General features: G+C 38.8%; 2 protein-coding genes across 2 annotated transcripts in view; one reads left to right on the top strand and one right to left on the bottom strand.

Annotated features, from left to right (window-relative positions):
- The window catches only part of LOC137951350 (SCY1-like protein 2 A), a 40,219-nt gene extending 33,417 nt beyond the window's left edge, over positions 1-6,802 (bottom strand). Inside the window, exons 1-2 of the mRNA XM_068797951.1 lie at positions 6,091-6,802; positions 5,560-5,664 (exon numbers count right to left, since the gene is read on the bottom strand). Of these exons, the coding sequence (XP_068654052.1) occupies positions 5,560-5,664; positions 6,091-6,582 (597 nt within the window). The 5' untranslated portion in view covers positions 6,583-6,802. The remainder of the gene's footprint in view (positions 1-5,559; positions 5,665-6,090) is intronic.
- Positions 6,803-7,263: 461 nt separating this feature from the next.
- LOC137951343 (malate dehydrogenase, mitochondrial) lies at positions 7,264-14,932 on the top strand. The gene is made up of 7 exons (XM_068797938.1): positions 7,264-7,639; positions 7,742-7,915; positions 8,021-8,189; positions 8,285-8,346; positions 8,552-8,673; positions 10,126-10,243; positions 14,644-14,932. Exons 1-7 carry the CDS (start codon positions 7,382-7,384, stop codon positions 14,782-14,784), a joined length of 1,044 nt encoding a protein of 347 aa, XP_068654039.1. The 5' UTR covers positions 7,264-7,381; the 3' UTR covers positions 14,785-14,932.
- Positions 14,933-15,433: the final 501 nt, after the last annotated feature.

The following is a 15,433-nucleotide window of genomic DNA, read 5'->3' as shown; positions in this document are numbered from 1 at the left end:
TCAATATAGAAAGCTCTCACCTTGAGTCTTTTCTGGTGGTTTTGCTTTGTTCTACAGCAGGACCCTAGTCGACTCCGATGAGGATATCTCTTTACAAAGAGATTGGATTGACTTGAAACTTGTTGCTTTCAAAACTATACTTGAATTTCTAGCATTCAAGTATAATATTTCCCCAAAAAATATGCTTCTTGTGAAGGAAATAATCTAATAAATCTTCGGATTTGCAGTCAGGCCAAACTGATCTTCTATTCGATTAACAGTTGAGACAGAGAAGGTAACAGAGAAGGACTGCTTTGATACCAAAAAAATGTTAGGTACCTAAGTCAATATGCCAAAAGTTTCAGAACTGATGGAACATAGAAAACTAGGCCCTTAAACCCATCCTATACTAGGCTGGCCCAACCTGGCACCCATATTCCAGGTTACTCCAGGTTGGGCCCCATAGGATCGTAACATTTTAACACTATTACCAGTTAGAAACTCAATTTTCAGCTGATAGAAGGCTAACACAAGCAATGGCATAGGTTTGGAGCAGTCTGCGCAGGCATAGGTCTAGGACAAGACCTTAAACAACCTCTAGGGACACAAAAGCATTGCTCTACTAATAAGACAGGCCATCAACCTTAAGGTTCGGGCACAAGAAGAAAAGGAAAAACCTAACTTTTAAGGTCAATGAATAAGAGGAAGTGAAGAATTTCTCTAAGCAGAGGTCATAGGTTCAAAAGAAGAAGATGGAATGTCGAGGACTCCTCCACAATAGGATCTCATTGCTCTAATATCATATAAACATCTGAAATTATGAAGAAATGGAGGAGACAGGTAGAAGAAAAGAAGAAGAGAGAGAGAGAAAGCTATGTGAGATGGAGCAGCCTTGTCAAGGGTCAAAACTTGACCCCTAACCTCTTCTTTTGCTCATCTAAAAATATTACATAAAAATACAAAAAAGGCCCCTCTTCACTAAATGTCACTAAACTCCCTATTTATATACTATATCTCATCTTTTACACAGTCAAAAAAATATACTCTATCTTTCCAAAAATAGCCCCAATCCAACTCTACTTGCACAGGACATATCCCAGCCCTAAGAGGGGTTAAAGTACATAATGAAAAGGCTAAGAGCTCTTAACAAATATTTCAACAAAGTTCAACATGAGCACATGTTTTACACAATCAATGTCAAAGATGATGACAGAAAATCTTTCAAGCCCCCTCACCAAAACAAGCAAAGACCTCTAGAAAGTCTCTAGAACAACATTCTTCTAGCACATTTCAAAAAAGTGTCTTTTTCAAAAAACATTTCAAAAAAGTGTAATAACAAAAATTTCGGGGATAATAAAAATCTATTGGAGGGATTCTTGAAGGTAATTATAGCACATTTCAAAAGAGTATAATAACAAAACTTTCAGGGATATTAAAAATCTATTGGTGGGATTCTTGAAGGTAATACTCACTCCATTTCATCACAAGAGCAAGTCTTTGGCATTCTACCTCCATAGCACCACATCACCACCACCACCACCAAAAAACAAAAAGGGTCAAATAGTCCCATCCTCCTTACAGCTGGTTGAAGCTGAATTTCAACTGTAGTTCTCTCGGTAACCCAAGGCCAACAAGTGTTGGTGGCGTTATAAGAAACTCTTCAGATCAAATCCTAAAGACCTACTATATGAAATTCCTTATAGCAGGAACCAGATTATACATACAGAACTTATCCAGTTGTTATAGAAAGGAACTCAGAATTAATTATAAACTGGTTCCAGAAAAGCATTCCACCCCCATGGAAGACCAGATATCTATCAGGTGAAAAGAAAGCTGTTTGTAGTTCTGCTCAGATCATTTGGCAACACACATTGCCTGCTACCAATAGCACTGCTGATAAATTAGTGAAGGATGAAGCTTTCCCACCCTGGTCTTGTATTTGGGGATTCCATCCCCCCTGGGTTGAACCTTTCTCCCTCTAATTGTATGATTATTGATTAAATCTACTAAAAAAATAACGCAAGTTCAATGAAAGAGCCTACTTCATCAAGAAGACATCTATAAAAAAAAAAAAAAAAAAAATGGATGCATGAATGGAGTTAGATCCCTCATGACACTTATAATAAACTAGACTACTCAGAGGAGTGTACCAGCAGGCCGAAGCTTACACACATTCACTTTTCTCGCATCTCCCCAGCAGCGGCAGCACTAATTGAATCTCCTTTTTCTTCGGCTGAAATTGAGCGGGCGGTCCTGGGCATGGAGAGTGACAGGGCACCTGGCCCAGATGGTTTTAATGGAGACTTTCTGAAAAAGTTTTGGGCTCGTCTGAGGGAAGATATAAGTGCTATGATCCACGGCTTCTTTAGAAACGGCATCACATACAGCAGCATTGGCGCGTCATTTATCACATTGGTGCCGAAAAAAGCAAGTGTTGAAAAACCTGAGGATTTTCGCCCCATCAGTCTGGTTATGAGTGCATATAAAATCATTGCAAGAATATTAACACATCGTTTAAAGGCAGTGCTGCCCATCGTCATTCACAGAGGTCAAGGAGCTTTCCTAAAGGGGAGAGAGATTCTGGATTCCACAATGGCTGCACACGAGCTTATGGATTATTTCAGGCATAATCAGGACCCAAGAATCGCCCTAAAGCTTGATCTTGAAAAAGCTTTTGATCGAGTAAATTGGATCTTGCTTGATGAAATAATGGAAAAAATGGGATTTAGTGAAAGATGGCGATTTTGGATTTGGAATTGTGTGGGTTCAGCATCATATTCCCTTCTACTCAATGGCTCGGTATGTGGATACTTTAAAGGAACCAGGGGTATTCGACAAGGGGACCCTCTTTCCCCGCTCCTATTCAACATAGTAGCAGAATTCCTGTCCGCTATGTTCTATTCAGCGGTCGACCTTGGATGGCTACCTCCAACAAGTCCACACCGGGCTTTGAATATTCCGATTCTTCAGTACGCAAACGATACTATTATTTTTGGAGTCGGAGATATGCACAGTGTTAGGAGGATAAAGGCAGTATTGGGTTTTTTTGAAATAACAACTGGGCAGAAAGTTAATTGGGGGAAAACATCTCTCATAGGATTTAATGTGGACCAGGAGAACCTTGCAGAGATGACAAGTTCATTTGGTTGCTCTACTACTGCACTACCTGCAAAATATCTTGGTCTCCCTCTCTTTCATGGGCGAATTTCTCAGAACTTATGGAACCCGGTGGTGGAAAAAATTGAAGCTCGGTTAGCAACTTGGAAGGGGCGGCTCCTCAGCAAAGCAGGTAGATTCATACTCCTCAAGTCATGTATTGCTGGCATCCCAAACTATGCGCTATCCTTTATGCCCTGCCCGTCATCGGTATGCAAAACCATGGATAAATTGAAAAGAAGATTCCTTTGGAGAGGTTCGAGTGATTCCTTTAAATATCACCTGGTTAGATGGGATGAAGTTTGTTTGCCTAAGAAATTAGGTGGACTTGGGATTCGAAAATAAAAGAACTGAACAAAGCCTTGCTTCTTAAGTGGATATGGAAGTTTAACACAAATTCATCAAACCTTTGGAAGGATATGGTTCGTACCAAGTTGGGTTGGAATTCTTTATGGTGGATGTCAGGGGGAAATCGGAGAAGGCTATCATCAATTTGGAGATCTCTTCATTTACTTCTTCCAGATTTCTCCTCAGTTTGTAGATTCTTTGTGGGTAACGGCAGGTCTCTTAAATTTTGGGACGATTGGTGGACAGGACAGGAACCATTGAGAAGCTCTTTTAGCAGTCTATTTCTTATCTCCACTCAAAGGGAGATAACAGTGGCAGATGCTTTCGAGGGAGGTGTTTTGAGTCTCCATCCCAGAAGGGGTCTTTCTGATGTAGAAGCAATGGAAGCAAGCCGTTTACTGGATTCTTTGAACCATGTCAGGATGAGGCCTTCTAATGCAGACAAGCTCATATGGTGGCCTGACAAAAGCGGCAAATTCTCAGTTGCATCTGCATACAGACACATTAATGGTTGGGACTCAACGCAGAGTGAGCTTGATATTTACTTTGTGTGGCGTCTTTGTTGCCCTCCAAAGGTAAAATTCTTCATGTGGAGTGCTTGCCAAAATAAGATCCTTACAGCAGATGTGCTTCGAAGAAGGGGTCACCCCTCAATAGACTTGCTATGTCCTCTTTGTAACATTGAAGAAGAATCCGCTAGCCATACCCTGTTATTATGCCTGTATTCTTGGAAGGTTTGGTCCTCTATCTTTTGCAATTTCGATTTGCAAATATGTATCTTTGCAGATTTGTTTAGTTTTAGCAAGTCAATCTATGGGTATCCCCTTCCTGGGCTCGGTAAAATGATGCTATCGGCATGTGTCAGTTTTGTGCCATGGGGGATTTGGAATGAATGGAATAGGAGGCGGTTCGAGGCTAAATTTGAATCTGAGAAAAATGTAGCAGACAAAGTGATGGGCCAAATATCCACCTGGCTCTTGACAAAAAAACCTTTTTGTTCTTTCAAGGGCACTTCTATTCGTGAAAACTGGAGCAATCTAGCAAGGATGCATTTGGGGACCAAGAATCAAGTTATGAAAGAGTGGGCGCCCCCAGAGGTCGGATACTTAAAATTGAATTTTGATGGTTCTTCTCTCGGTAATCCGGGGATCGCAGGTTTCGGAGGTGTGATTTCAGACTCATTTGGCAATCAGTGGTTTTCTTATGCGGGTCCATTAGGCATCTCCGACTCAACGTCTGCAGAGCTTCATGGTCTTCTCAACGGGCTCCGGATTTTCAAAGATAAATGTAGTGGCCCAATTCACATTGAAGGGGATTCCAAGGTAGTCATTGGATGGGGTCGTGGCACTTCATTTCCGCCATGGAGGCATTGGGAAATTTTTCAGGAGATTTTAGAGATTACCTCACTATTTTGTTGTATTTGGTCTCACACTCCGAGATCTGCAAATTCGGCAGCAAATGTGCTTGCCAAACAAGGAGCATCTCTTCAACATCTTGTTGTTATGGATCTGCTCCCTATCTCTTTGTAATTTTTTGTTTTTTAATGGATTACATCTTTATCAAAAAAAATAATAATAAATAAAAATAAACCAGACTACTCACCCCACTTCAACTTTCAAACTTCAATTGCTCCAATTGGTGCAAAAGCAACTGCCAAGACAATGGCAAGATTTTCTAATAAGAAATAAAAACAACATGCATGGACATTTCACACAAAAGCTCCCAAACTCCAAAACCACTTAAACATGTTTTTTTTCAGATTTTGGTATTTTCTCATATAAAAAACATCTTTATTAAAAATTAAATCAAGGTCAAGATTTCTTACAAAATTGATAATGTATGAAGTAGTTAAGCATAGCAAAATTGGCATTTGCTTGATTTGTTTGTTCTCTTCTTTTTTTATTCTTTTTTATGTTTTAACATTAATCACACAACGAAACCCCACATCCAAAGATCCCACTGAGAATGAATTTACTAAATAAGTGTGCACATATAAAGTTCCCAAAATGTAATATAGCCTACACTATAATGAAAAACAACATACACAATACACAAGTAGATGAAACAAGATGTAACCTCAGGTGATAAAGCCCGATGAATAAGACGTGCATGGTTGTGAAGAAAATCCAGGGATTCTGCAATCTGGAGCAACCCATGTTTAACCTCCAGCAACCCCATTTCCTTCAATATAAACAAGAGAGTAAAAGAATTAGATCATTTGTGGAACTACTATTGCAAAATAAGAACTAGGATAATCCGATGCTACTACTAAGAAATTCAAAGCCTTTAGCAAATTAAAGTGGCAGTATACAAGTACAAGAAACACGGACACTCGATCAATAAACGAAAACCATTTGAGCATAAGAACTAAAATCGGTCAACACAAAGTTCCATTGTCTTCTCCTTCAATGAGAAATTGAAAAGATCCCATAGGGTCCTCCCATCATTCCAACTAGGTACGGTTATGACAAATCAAGATTAGACCTCAATAGATATTCGAAGCTCAGATTCCTCAATTACTATTTACGATACTCTATTAGCAGCAAAATGAAGTCAATCACATCATACAGATTATTCCAATCCAAACATTAATAAGAATTTGCGCACCATCCCCTTGAGCTCCTTCGGCAATTTCGTGATATTATCAACAAGGCCAAGTGTATTGGCTATGGAGGCAAAGAGAGGTTCCGTCACCATAGCCATAGCGTTCTTACTCTCGTCCAAGGCCTGCACGACATGCACAACACCAGGATGCCGGAGTCTAACGAGGCGAGAGGCATCCGCGCGGATAACATCAAAAAAAGCGTCCTCAGCGGTCTTCGAGAGCCCTGCCCGAGCCCTGGCGTCGGAGATGGCCTTCTTATCCAGAATCCAAACGCAGACGATGGGATACTGAGTGGATGTGGAGCCGGCGCGGGCCTTGGCGGAGTAGAGCTTCCAGGCGAGCCCTGGGCCACCGGATCCGATCTGGTCGAGAAGCTCGTAGTCCTGCAGAGGTTTGGGGCCGGTGACCTCTTGGACAGTGGTTTGGACCGTCTTCTCGATGACTGCGGCAGTCTTGGCCAGAGCCTGTGTTAGCGTTTTCATATTCAGGGACATGTCTCCAGCAGGAAGGAGGCCCGTTCACAGGAAAAAAATAAAAACACACCGGAAAACAAAATTCGCTGGGTCGGGGAAGCGCTCAAGGAGAGGAAGAAGAGATCGACAAGGTCGACCCGTCAACAGTGTCTACCCTCTCTGTCCTCCTGCATTTCTCCTCTCTCTGTTGACGCGCTGATTTAATTGTACCAAAATTTAACTCAATTCCTACGACAGAAACTGGCCGATGCTCGAGTTTTCACTCACACCCGTCACAGCACACGAAAGATTTGTTATTTTTCTTTTTTGTCATATTTCGTTTTTAATTAGAACAAATGGCTGGAAGGTGGCTGCTACCGACACACCGTGCTGTGTCCGCTATATCGGAATGCTAGGCCACATGTTCCGGTGATCCCCCGGGACACCACACCGCTTTTTCTATTTTTTTACTTCTTCGTCAATCAAAATAAAATATTATTATTTTTAAAATATTTAACAATAAATCATACTAATAATTAAACATTTTAAAAAATAATATAAATATTATTTCAAAATTATTAAAATTTATCATTATTAGTGTTACTGACCTGCCACGGGGCCAGTGGCTGATCGCGTAATTACTACGCCTGGGCCTGGCGGAGAAGTCGAAGAAGTGTTAAGACCCCATCCTGACAAGTCACGACCATTTCGGTGCGACTTCCCATCCAAGCCCAATAAAGGTCACTTTGAGGCGCAGGCTCAGCTGGTCTTGCCTCATTTTTTTATCTGCTTTGTAACTTACCTTTCGTCTTCCCGAGCTCGTCTGTAACTTCTGCAAAAAATGAGGAAAGCCATGTTCAGATCCTTAGCTGCTATCAGGACAGGTTCTTCTGCTAAATCGCATTTATCTCATCGATGCTATTCTGTGGAGCCGGCACCCGAGCGCAAGGTCGCCGTCTTGGGTGCCGCTGGCGGGATCGGGCAGCCTCTCGCCCTTCTTATGAAGCTGAACCCGCTTGTCTCCCACCTTGCGCTTTATGATATCGCCGGAACTCCTGGTGTTGCCGCCGATGTTAGCCACGTCAACACCAGATCTGAGGTAGGATTTTGGATAAACCCTACTCGAGGTGCTAATTTATATTTCTTTATGATCTATGAAGACTCTTGGTTCTCTTTCATCACCCCTGCCGTTGCGTTTCAGGTGTTAGGATACATGGGTGAAGATCAGCTAGGGAAAGCCTTGGAAGGATCTGATATCATCATCATTCCTGCCGGCGTTCCACGCAAACCTGGAATGACGCGTGACGATCTCTTCAACATTAACGCCGGCATTGTTAAATCCCTCTGCACTGCCATCGCCAAGTACTGCCCACATGTGAGCGGAAGTTCAAAATATTTTTTTTCTTTGTATATGTTTACTTGCATTGTTTTAGGTTTTGAAGTTTTATTATTATTTTTTTTAACACGATGGTCAAACTAGGCCCTTGTTAACATGATAAGCAACCCCGTAAACTCCACTGTTCCAATAGCTGCGGAGGTTTTCAAGAAGGCGGGAACTTACGATGAGAAAAAGCTCTTTGGTGTAACTACTCTAGATGTAGTTAGAGCAAAGACCTTCTATGCAGGAAAAGCGAGAGTTCCTGTTTCTGGTATGCTCAGCTTTGCTCCTAGTTTTTGTTATTTTCTTATGTGATTTTGTTGTTTTCTGGTTGGATGACATACTTACACCGTCTCCGGCACACAGAGGTTAATGTCCCTGTTGTTGGCGGGCATGCTGGTATAACCATTCTCCCACTCTTTTCTCAGGTAGATGTTCTAATATTATCTGTTTGTGCTCTGTGCCATATTCCATTGTTACTGTTGTTACTCGTGCCAATATCTCAGTTGTTCTCGTTGCCGTATTCCATTGTTACAGCTGTTAATCGAGTCAATTTTGCTGTTGTTATCATTACTGTACTCCATCGTTACTGTTGTTAATCATGCCACTGTCTCTGTTTTTTCCATATTGCAGGCAACGCCCAAAGCCAATCTTTCAGAGGAATATATTAAGGCTCTTACAAAAAGAACACAAGATGGGGGTACGGAGGTTGTTGAAGCTAAGGCTGGAAAAGGCTCTGCTACCCTTTCCATGGCGTAAGACTTTGGACTCACCAGTGTATCTAATTTGTTTAATTTTTATCTGAATGCATAATTCTGGTGTTGTTTTTTATTTCAAATTTTGGTTGTGTGCCTCTTGATGTTCTTATTGGTGATTATAATAAGGGAACCTTTCCAAGTAAAGGGAGAGAAATCTATATTATATTTCTATGTTTTATACATCATTTTTATTTCAATCATTAATAATTGGATTGGAGGTCTTTTTTAAGTGCAGAAGTTGGCTGAGAGATGAACGTGAAGAGCTCTATGTGAAAGATGGGCTCTAAAATTTTCAAAAAAGCAAATGTCCTCTAAAAAAATCTAATATGAAAATTAAAAAATAAATAAATATTTGAATATCTATCAATTAGCTTATTTAAAAGTGTTTTTAATGTAAATGGGTCCAAAGCCTTTATGGTTAGGTAAAATTAATAAAATTCTAAGAAATTTTGGTGTAAGAGGGGATTATTATTATTATTATTATTAGAATATTATAATATATTTTATGAAATTAACTAGTGAAGTTGACTTCAATTAGCTTCACATTCCTTCATGCTTTATAATGGGATGACTCTAATTGCTCGGGACTTGCTGTCATTGAAGCCAGATATGATTACATTGTCAGATTTTAGATCTGCCTGGGTCTTTCCGAGCCTTTTCACTGATTGAAGTGGTATGATGTTAATGCTTGCTGCATTGTGAATTAAGATCTTCTAGAATGGATGATCTCTAAGACGACCACCATGTACAATGGCCGCAAATGTCTAGAAGTCTCCAGATTTATCTCTCTCTCTCTCTGTTGTTTGCTTTTTTTACGTCATTGAGAACCCTGTTACCTTTCCAGTACCTGTTGAACTTCAAAGAATGATGATAGTCTTTTTATTTATTTATTGACAAAAGAATGATGATTATCTTGCCATCTATATTTGAGATCTGATGCAGCTCATTATGGCATGAGTGAATATTTTCTGCTTTACATACCTTTAGTTGAGCAATTAGAAGGTTTGGTTCGATTTTCATTCAATTTTCTTTTTGTTCTTTTTGCATGTCAATGGACTGTGAAAATGTCACAGGTGATTACAGTGTGGTTGGTTATTTACATATATGCATGTTCTTTTCTGTCTTACTTTATGTACTTTCCGTAATGCTATCTAAATCTTAGTTATCCAGCACGAGTATTTGTCACATCAGTCTCACTGGTGTCTTTTATCTTTTTCACTTTGTAGTCTTCTTGCTCTTATTATTACTTCTTGCTATGGGATTCTCATTTTATATAAACCTCTCTTTTTCCTCTTCTTTATTTTTCAATCAAGGAAAGTATTGAATGTTAGTTTGATAGGTGTTGAATGTGGTAGTAGAGGCCTCAATGTCATTGTAATGCAGTTAATAAATTGGCTAAGAAATTAGACTTCACAACTAACTATGATTAGCCTACCCCTGTTTGCGCAGATATGCTGGAGCAATCTTTGCTGATGCTTGCTTGAAGGGTCTTAATGGTGTCCCAAATGTAGTGGAATGCTCCTTTGTGCAATCGAGCATCACTGAACTGCCTTTCTTTGCCTCTAAGGTAATTCAATAACCTCTAATTTACTGCCCTAAATGTTTGGGTATTGAGTACAATGCTTACACGAACATTTTGCTGCTCTTGAACTCTTAAAGTTGGTGGTCAAGCATCATTTTTTTTTTCTGATTTGTGCATTTACATTCTATATCTTAGCATGCGGGATGGGTTTGGTGGTGAACGATTTTGATCTCCCAAAGGAGACCCCTACATTAAGTTCTTGTTTTTCTTCTTTTTACATGGTTCAAAATCTTCAATCCAAATTGAAGAGAAATTGAACCTGGATTTTTTGACTGGGTTGGTTTTCTAGCCAACATGGCTTCCATGTCAGTCGTCTGGTTCCAAGGAAAAAGATATGTAAAACATCCTTTCTTAAAAAAAAAAAAAAAGGAAAAAGGGTCTGTACCATTTTTAAATCAGATTGGATTTGGTTGCATTTGAGCCAATTTTGTTGGCCAGCCTCTTGGTTTAGCTCTTCTTACAACACTTGTTGAATCAAAAGTTCTTGTATTTGCCTAACACTTACATTGAATTCTCAAAACTTTTTTTTTGAAGAATGAATTATCAAATTATTTGGAGCTTGTGATACTTTGTTGATGTTGTAGAGAAATGTCAAGTTTTAAACCTGTGAAAATTTATGAACTTATAAGAGAGGGGAAGGGAGAATGTGGGAGAGAGTTGGAGAAGAATTTACTTCATGTTAAATTGTGGAAGCAAGAATCATTAGGGTTCCCTCTTTTCACCTATTATAGCATAAAACATTGATAAAAGACACTAATACCCCTACTGCCTTTTCACCCTTAGAAATAATTTGTTTGTAAGAAAACACTTCCTAAATACCTATTTAAACACAAATTATATCTTCTAACACTGCCCATCAAGCTGGAGTGTCCCATTGAGTCTTCCAACGGCTCACACTCGTCAGGTTTAGCTCATTCTACCTCAACTTGTTATGCAGTCGATCCTTCACATTGGTTCTTCATCTTCCATTTTCTTCCTTTCTTGAATGTCTTTAAAAACTTGTCTTTTGTCACCAACTCTAATGAAAAATTCACTACCTCTCGTGGAATTCTTCATAGTAGGCTCTTCAAAATACCTCCTTTCTCTATACTCCTACTTCTTCCCCTCAAGCTGGGGATCTATGACACTAAGAGACTCGACTAGCCAATAACATATGGGAGAAAAGTAAGATTATTCCTAGCCAGACAACAAATCTCATACTCCAACAAACAAGTGGATCAACATCTACCAAGCAGTGATACAAAGACTCAATGCCTTGCTGATTTCTTAACTTGCCACACCTTTTGTGGTGACAAAAACCAAAGACAAGGAAGAAGGTCATGCTTATTGACTCTAGATAGATTTACTCCTACAACAGCAAAAAAACGTGTGTACACCTTTCAATTCTTCAAAGAAGGTATGTCATAAGGCTGCCACGGATAATGGGTGGGCATTGCAAAGTGATAAAAAAAAAAGCCAATAGAGGAAGTCCTATAGAGTTTTCACAGGCTGTTCTTTAACAGAAACTTAGTGCTCTTCTGTGACACAGATTCTAACTTAGATCACTCATCCTACTGCGTGGAGAAGGTAAGAACAAATAAGAGACTAATTTTGACACTGAGGCTAGAGACTCAAACATGACATGCATTTAAATAATAATTAGGATAGGAGAACCAAAATTTAGAAAGTTGCAATAAGCTGGATTCTGAATTCCATGCACCATAGGCAATACTCTTTTGAAAAGAAGAATTCTAAAAGGAGAAAAAAACTCTAATTTGTTACCCGTTTCAAAGCACATGTCTAAGAGGAAACTCAAGATTAGGATTCTTTCACATTTTTAGAAATCTTTCTAAAAAGAAATAGAAAACTTGCTACACAAGAACGTGAGAGGAATTTAAGGCATGAACACAACTCTAATTTGATTAAAGTTCTTGAAGTTGTTTAAAATGGATAAGGAACAAGAGTTGGAAGGGCATTTTAGATAGAAGACAACAAGAAAGTTGCTTAAACATTAGGACTTATTTCTCAAGAACGTAGAGAACTTTTGAACAAGTCAGAGTTGCCTAAAAAATAGGAGTTGCTGCTCTTAAAAGTAGTAGAGAAGTTTTTAAAACAGAAACTAACTTTCAAGTCTCTTTTAGACAAGGAATAAAACTCATTGTTGAGTTTAGTTTCTTGAAGTTGTTGCAACCAAGAAGGAAACTGGATCTAAGCATGTCCAACGTTGTAACTAGGAGAAAAAATAGGATCCTAAGAGGTTGGACATCTACCAGGCTGTTAAGAAAGTTTGCTAAATTTTATCCTTTTAGGAGTCCTGCCGAAGTGGAACTCTTACACAAGTCTTCTCGTCTTCAGCATCTCATGCTGAACAGAAACAGATAAAAAATAGGAGACTGCTCCTAAAAACAAGTAATGTAGTTGGACCTCAGGACCATGTGGCTGAAGAACATGCAGCATGAGAAAATAAACAGCGAACTAACTACTCTCTGAATTCTTGTTGGAAGAAAAACTTTGAAAGGAAGTAAGGGCAGAGAAACTAAAGGGACTTGTACCCAAAGGAATAAGAAGACTCACTGGCGGGGGGGAAAAAAGTGTTGGGACAGAAAAACATCAACGAGAAACACAACTTATTTTCTTCTTCACAAATACATCTTCTAACAAAGCCAATTTTCTAGAGATAAGAATACAACTCATGCAATTAACTTTTTTTTTCCTATTGTTGTTTGAATATCACTCGTGATTTGATGTCATTGTTAAATTAGATAGATGAAAAAGATTACTGACTCAAATCCATGCAACTTGGGTGCATTTGTTTTCTAATTTAGCTACTATATTCAAATGTGACAGCTTAAGTATCATTTCTTTCTCTACACTTTTTTCTATGTGATCACCTCTCTGCTTGATATCGTTTTAAGGTTATTTTTTCTGAAATATTAAATCGTAAGTGGTTATAATGCCACTGTTGTAGATATAATTAAGAATAAGTTATAAATACTAAAGTTTCTTAGAGTGTAACGTGTGGGTTCAGCCAACCATTGAATGGATTTGAGTCCATTTTCCATGCTCTCAGTTATGACTAGATGGAGTACCTTCCATAAGAAAAAAGTTTGGATGTAGTACCTTGTTCTATTTTTTAGTGGAGTTGAGCTAAGAGTTTGTATGAGCATTCATAACTTTCACTTGCACCCCCGCAAATAGTATATTTTACCTGCATGGGGTGTCAAATTTTGGTAGTTGGATGCTGCATCAAGGGAGTGGAAATAAAGAAAAATATGCGGTAAATGAAGCAAACCTGCTGAGAGAAAACTTTGCTTAAAAAATTTTGACACTAGTTTTCTCTACACTTTTTACAGGCTGATACATCATCTAAGTTACAAGTTTTGCTTGTAGATATATAAGTGGAGTTTGGGTTTCTGTAACTAGCTCCTTACCTTCATTTTTTTTTTTTTTTTTTTTGTTAAAGCTGGTTTTAATATTTTTTGCTCATTTTACTAACCAGAGTTTGCATTTTGAGGTCAATATTGCTTTCGTTCCTAGATTATCATTAGGATGTATTTTGTGAGACAAGCTGGCTAATGTTTTTGGACGAGCACTATTGCAACTGTTTGGGGATTCTTTTCTTCTAAATTTAAATTTCCTACTACTTGTACTGTGCAGTTTTACTTTTATCTGTATAGTCATTGTTGTTTCTGGTATAGCATAAGTTGATAAAAGTTTACAGCATGCAAGCACCGAATCTCATGTTACATTTTGACAATCTAGGCGAACTAGTGAAAATAAGTCTGTTCCGCCACTAATAAATTGACACATCAAACATCTGTTTATGGAGGCCGTTATCTACTTGCGGTGCTCATACTTGACATGCCTTTGCCTTCTATGTTATGACCCCCAAAGAATTCAAAGTCAAGGCTACCAAAGAAAGTAAAAAAAACTAGTGCTTGATTGATGTACGGTTAGCTGCTTTTAATTCTTCAGATTTGTATTGCTCCCCTGAAGACAAGTTGTTGGCAAATATCTGAAGAATGTTGGGCTTAAAGAGGATTGATTAGCTCATGAATCTATTGATTTCAAGTAAATCAGAATCTTTGCGTATGTTTCTATAAAATTAATATTCTACATTTTTTTTTTTTTATGAAAAACGTTACAAAGAAACAATCTTGACACTTTTTTGAGGTCTGATAAGGTTACCAAGGTTGTCTATGGCCTGCTTTTGCATCTAATTTCTCTGGCGACTTAGTTGATCATATAGATAAAACTCAAGTTTCTGTTTTAGGTTCATGTGTTAGCCCCCAAGAGAAGATCATGTTTTTGGCACCCCGCAAGAGTAGCTTTGTGAAACTTTGGTTGGTATCATTTAACTGATCTTGTTTCCATGTACCTACATGGAAAATCTGTCCACTTTGCAGGTAAGACTCGGTAAGAATGGAGTAGAAGAAGTACTTGGGTTGGGCTCTCTCTCTGACTATGAGAAAGAAGGACTAGAAAAGCTCAAGCCGGAACTCAAGGCCTCCATCGAGAAGGGAATCAAGTTTGCAAATGAGAATTAAGTTGGAACCAATTTTGCATTTACACTGAGAGTAGAAGGCTGCGACTTCTCATTTTAGAATTTTAACAATTACACTTCTTAACTTTAGATTTGCTCAATAAGTCCAACAACTGAGAGGTAAATAAACAATTTTTTTTATTCCGGATCGATATTACCTGTTCTGTTGGTTTCTCTCTGGGCAGTTGAGGTGTACTTGTCAGTTGGTGGGAAAGCATGTTTTACAGTGTTTCTATTGTTAATTTGGGGTGGGGGAATAGGATTGCTAATTTTCTCGTTAAGTTTTCCTTGGCTTATGTGCATTCTAATTCCTCGCCATGCCACCTTTACACTCACGGGTGTCTTTTAACAGTTTGATAGAACCCCATATCTCTAACGTGGGGTTAACCCAGGCGGAACAGAATAGAACAGAATGGTCAGCCTTGTTCGTTGGTTTGACTCGACAAATTGAATTATTCACCATGGTCTCTCGGTTGATTAAACGAGTGGGCAAGGGAAACTTTCCGCCAAAGAAAATCTCCGTCAACAGGAAAAAATGAGATTGCTGCAAGAATTAATACTGGCAGAGATAACACATGATTTTCGTACCAGAGACATCGGCTGTTAATGTCTGAATACTCGGTGATGACAACGGTGGCAAGTTTGTTGTTGAA

This window comes from Aristolochia californica, unplaced genomic scaffold, assembly GCF_029961685.1.
Source record: "Aristolochia californica isolate CCGP_79_NKW_82.1479 unplaced genomic scaffold, dmAriCali1.0.hap1 SCAF_1, whole genome shotgun sequence".
NCBI classification, from domain to species: domain Eukaryota; kingdom Viridiplantae; phylum Streptophyta; class Magnoliopsida; order Piperales; family Aristolochiaceae; genus Aristolochia; species Aristolochia californica.
The sequence above is the reverse complement of the archived record's forward strand: the minus strand, read 5'-3'. Positions and strand labels throughout refer to the sequence as shown.

Coding starts and splice junctions, on each gene's coding strand:
- LOC137951343 (XM_068797938.1), top strand. CDS start 7,382: ATGAGGAAAGCCATGTTCAGATCCTTAGCTGCTATCAGGACAGGTTCT. Junction 8,190..8,284: donor AGCGAGAGTTCCTGTTTCTG/GTATGCTCAGCT, acceptor TCCGGCACACAG/AGGTTAATGTCCCTGTTGTT. Junction 8,347..8,551: donor TTCTCCCACTCTTTTCTCAG/GTAGATGTTCTA, acceptor TCCATATTGCAG/GCAACGCCCAAAGCCAATCT.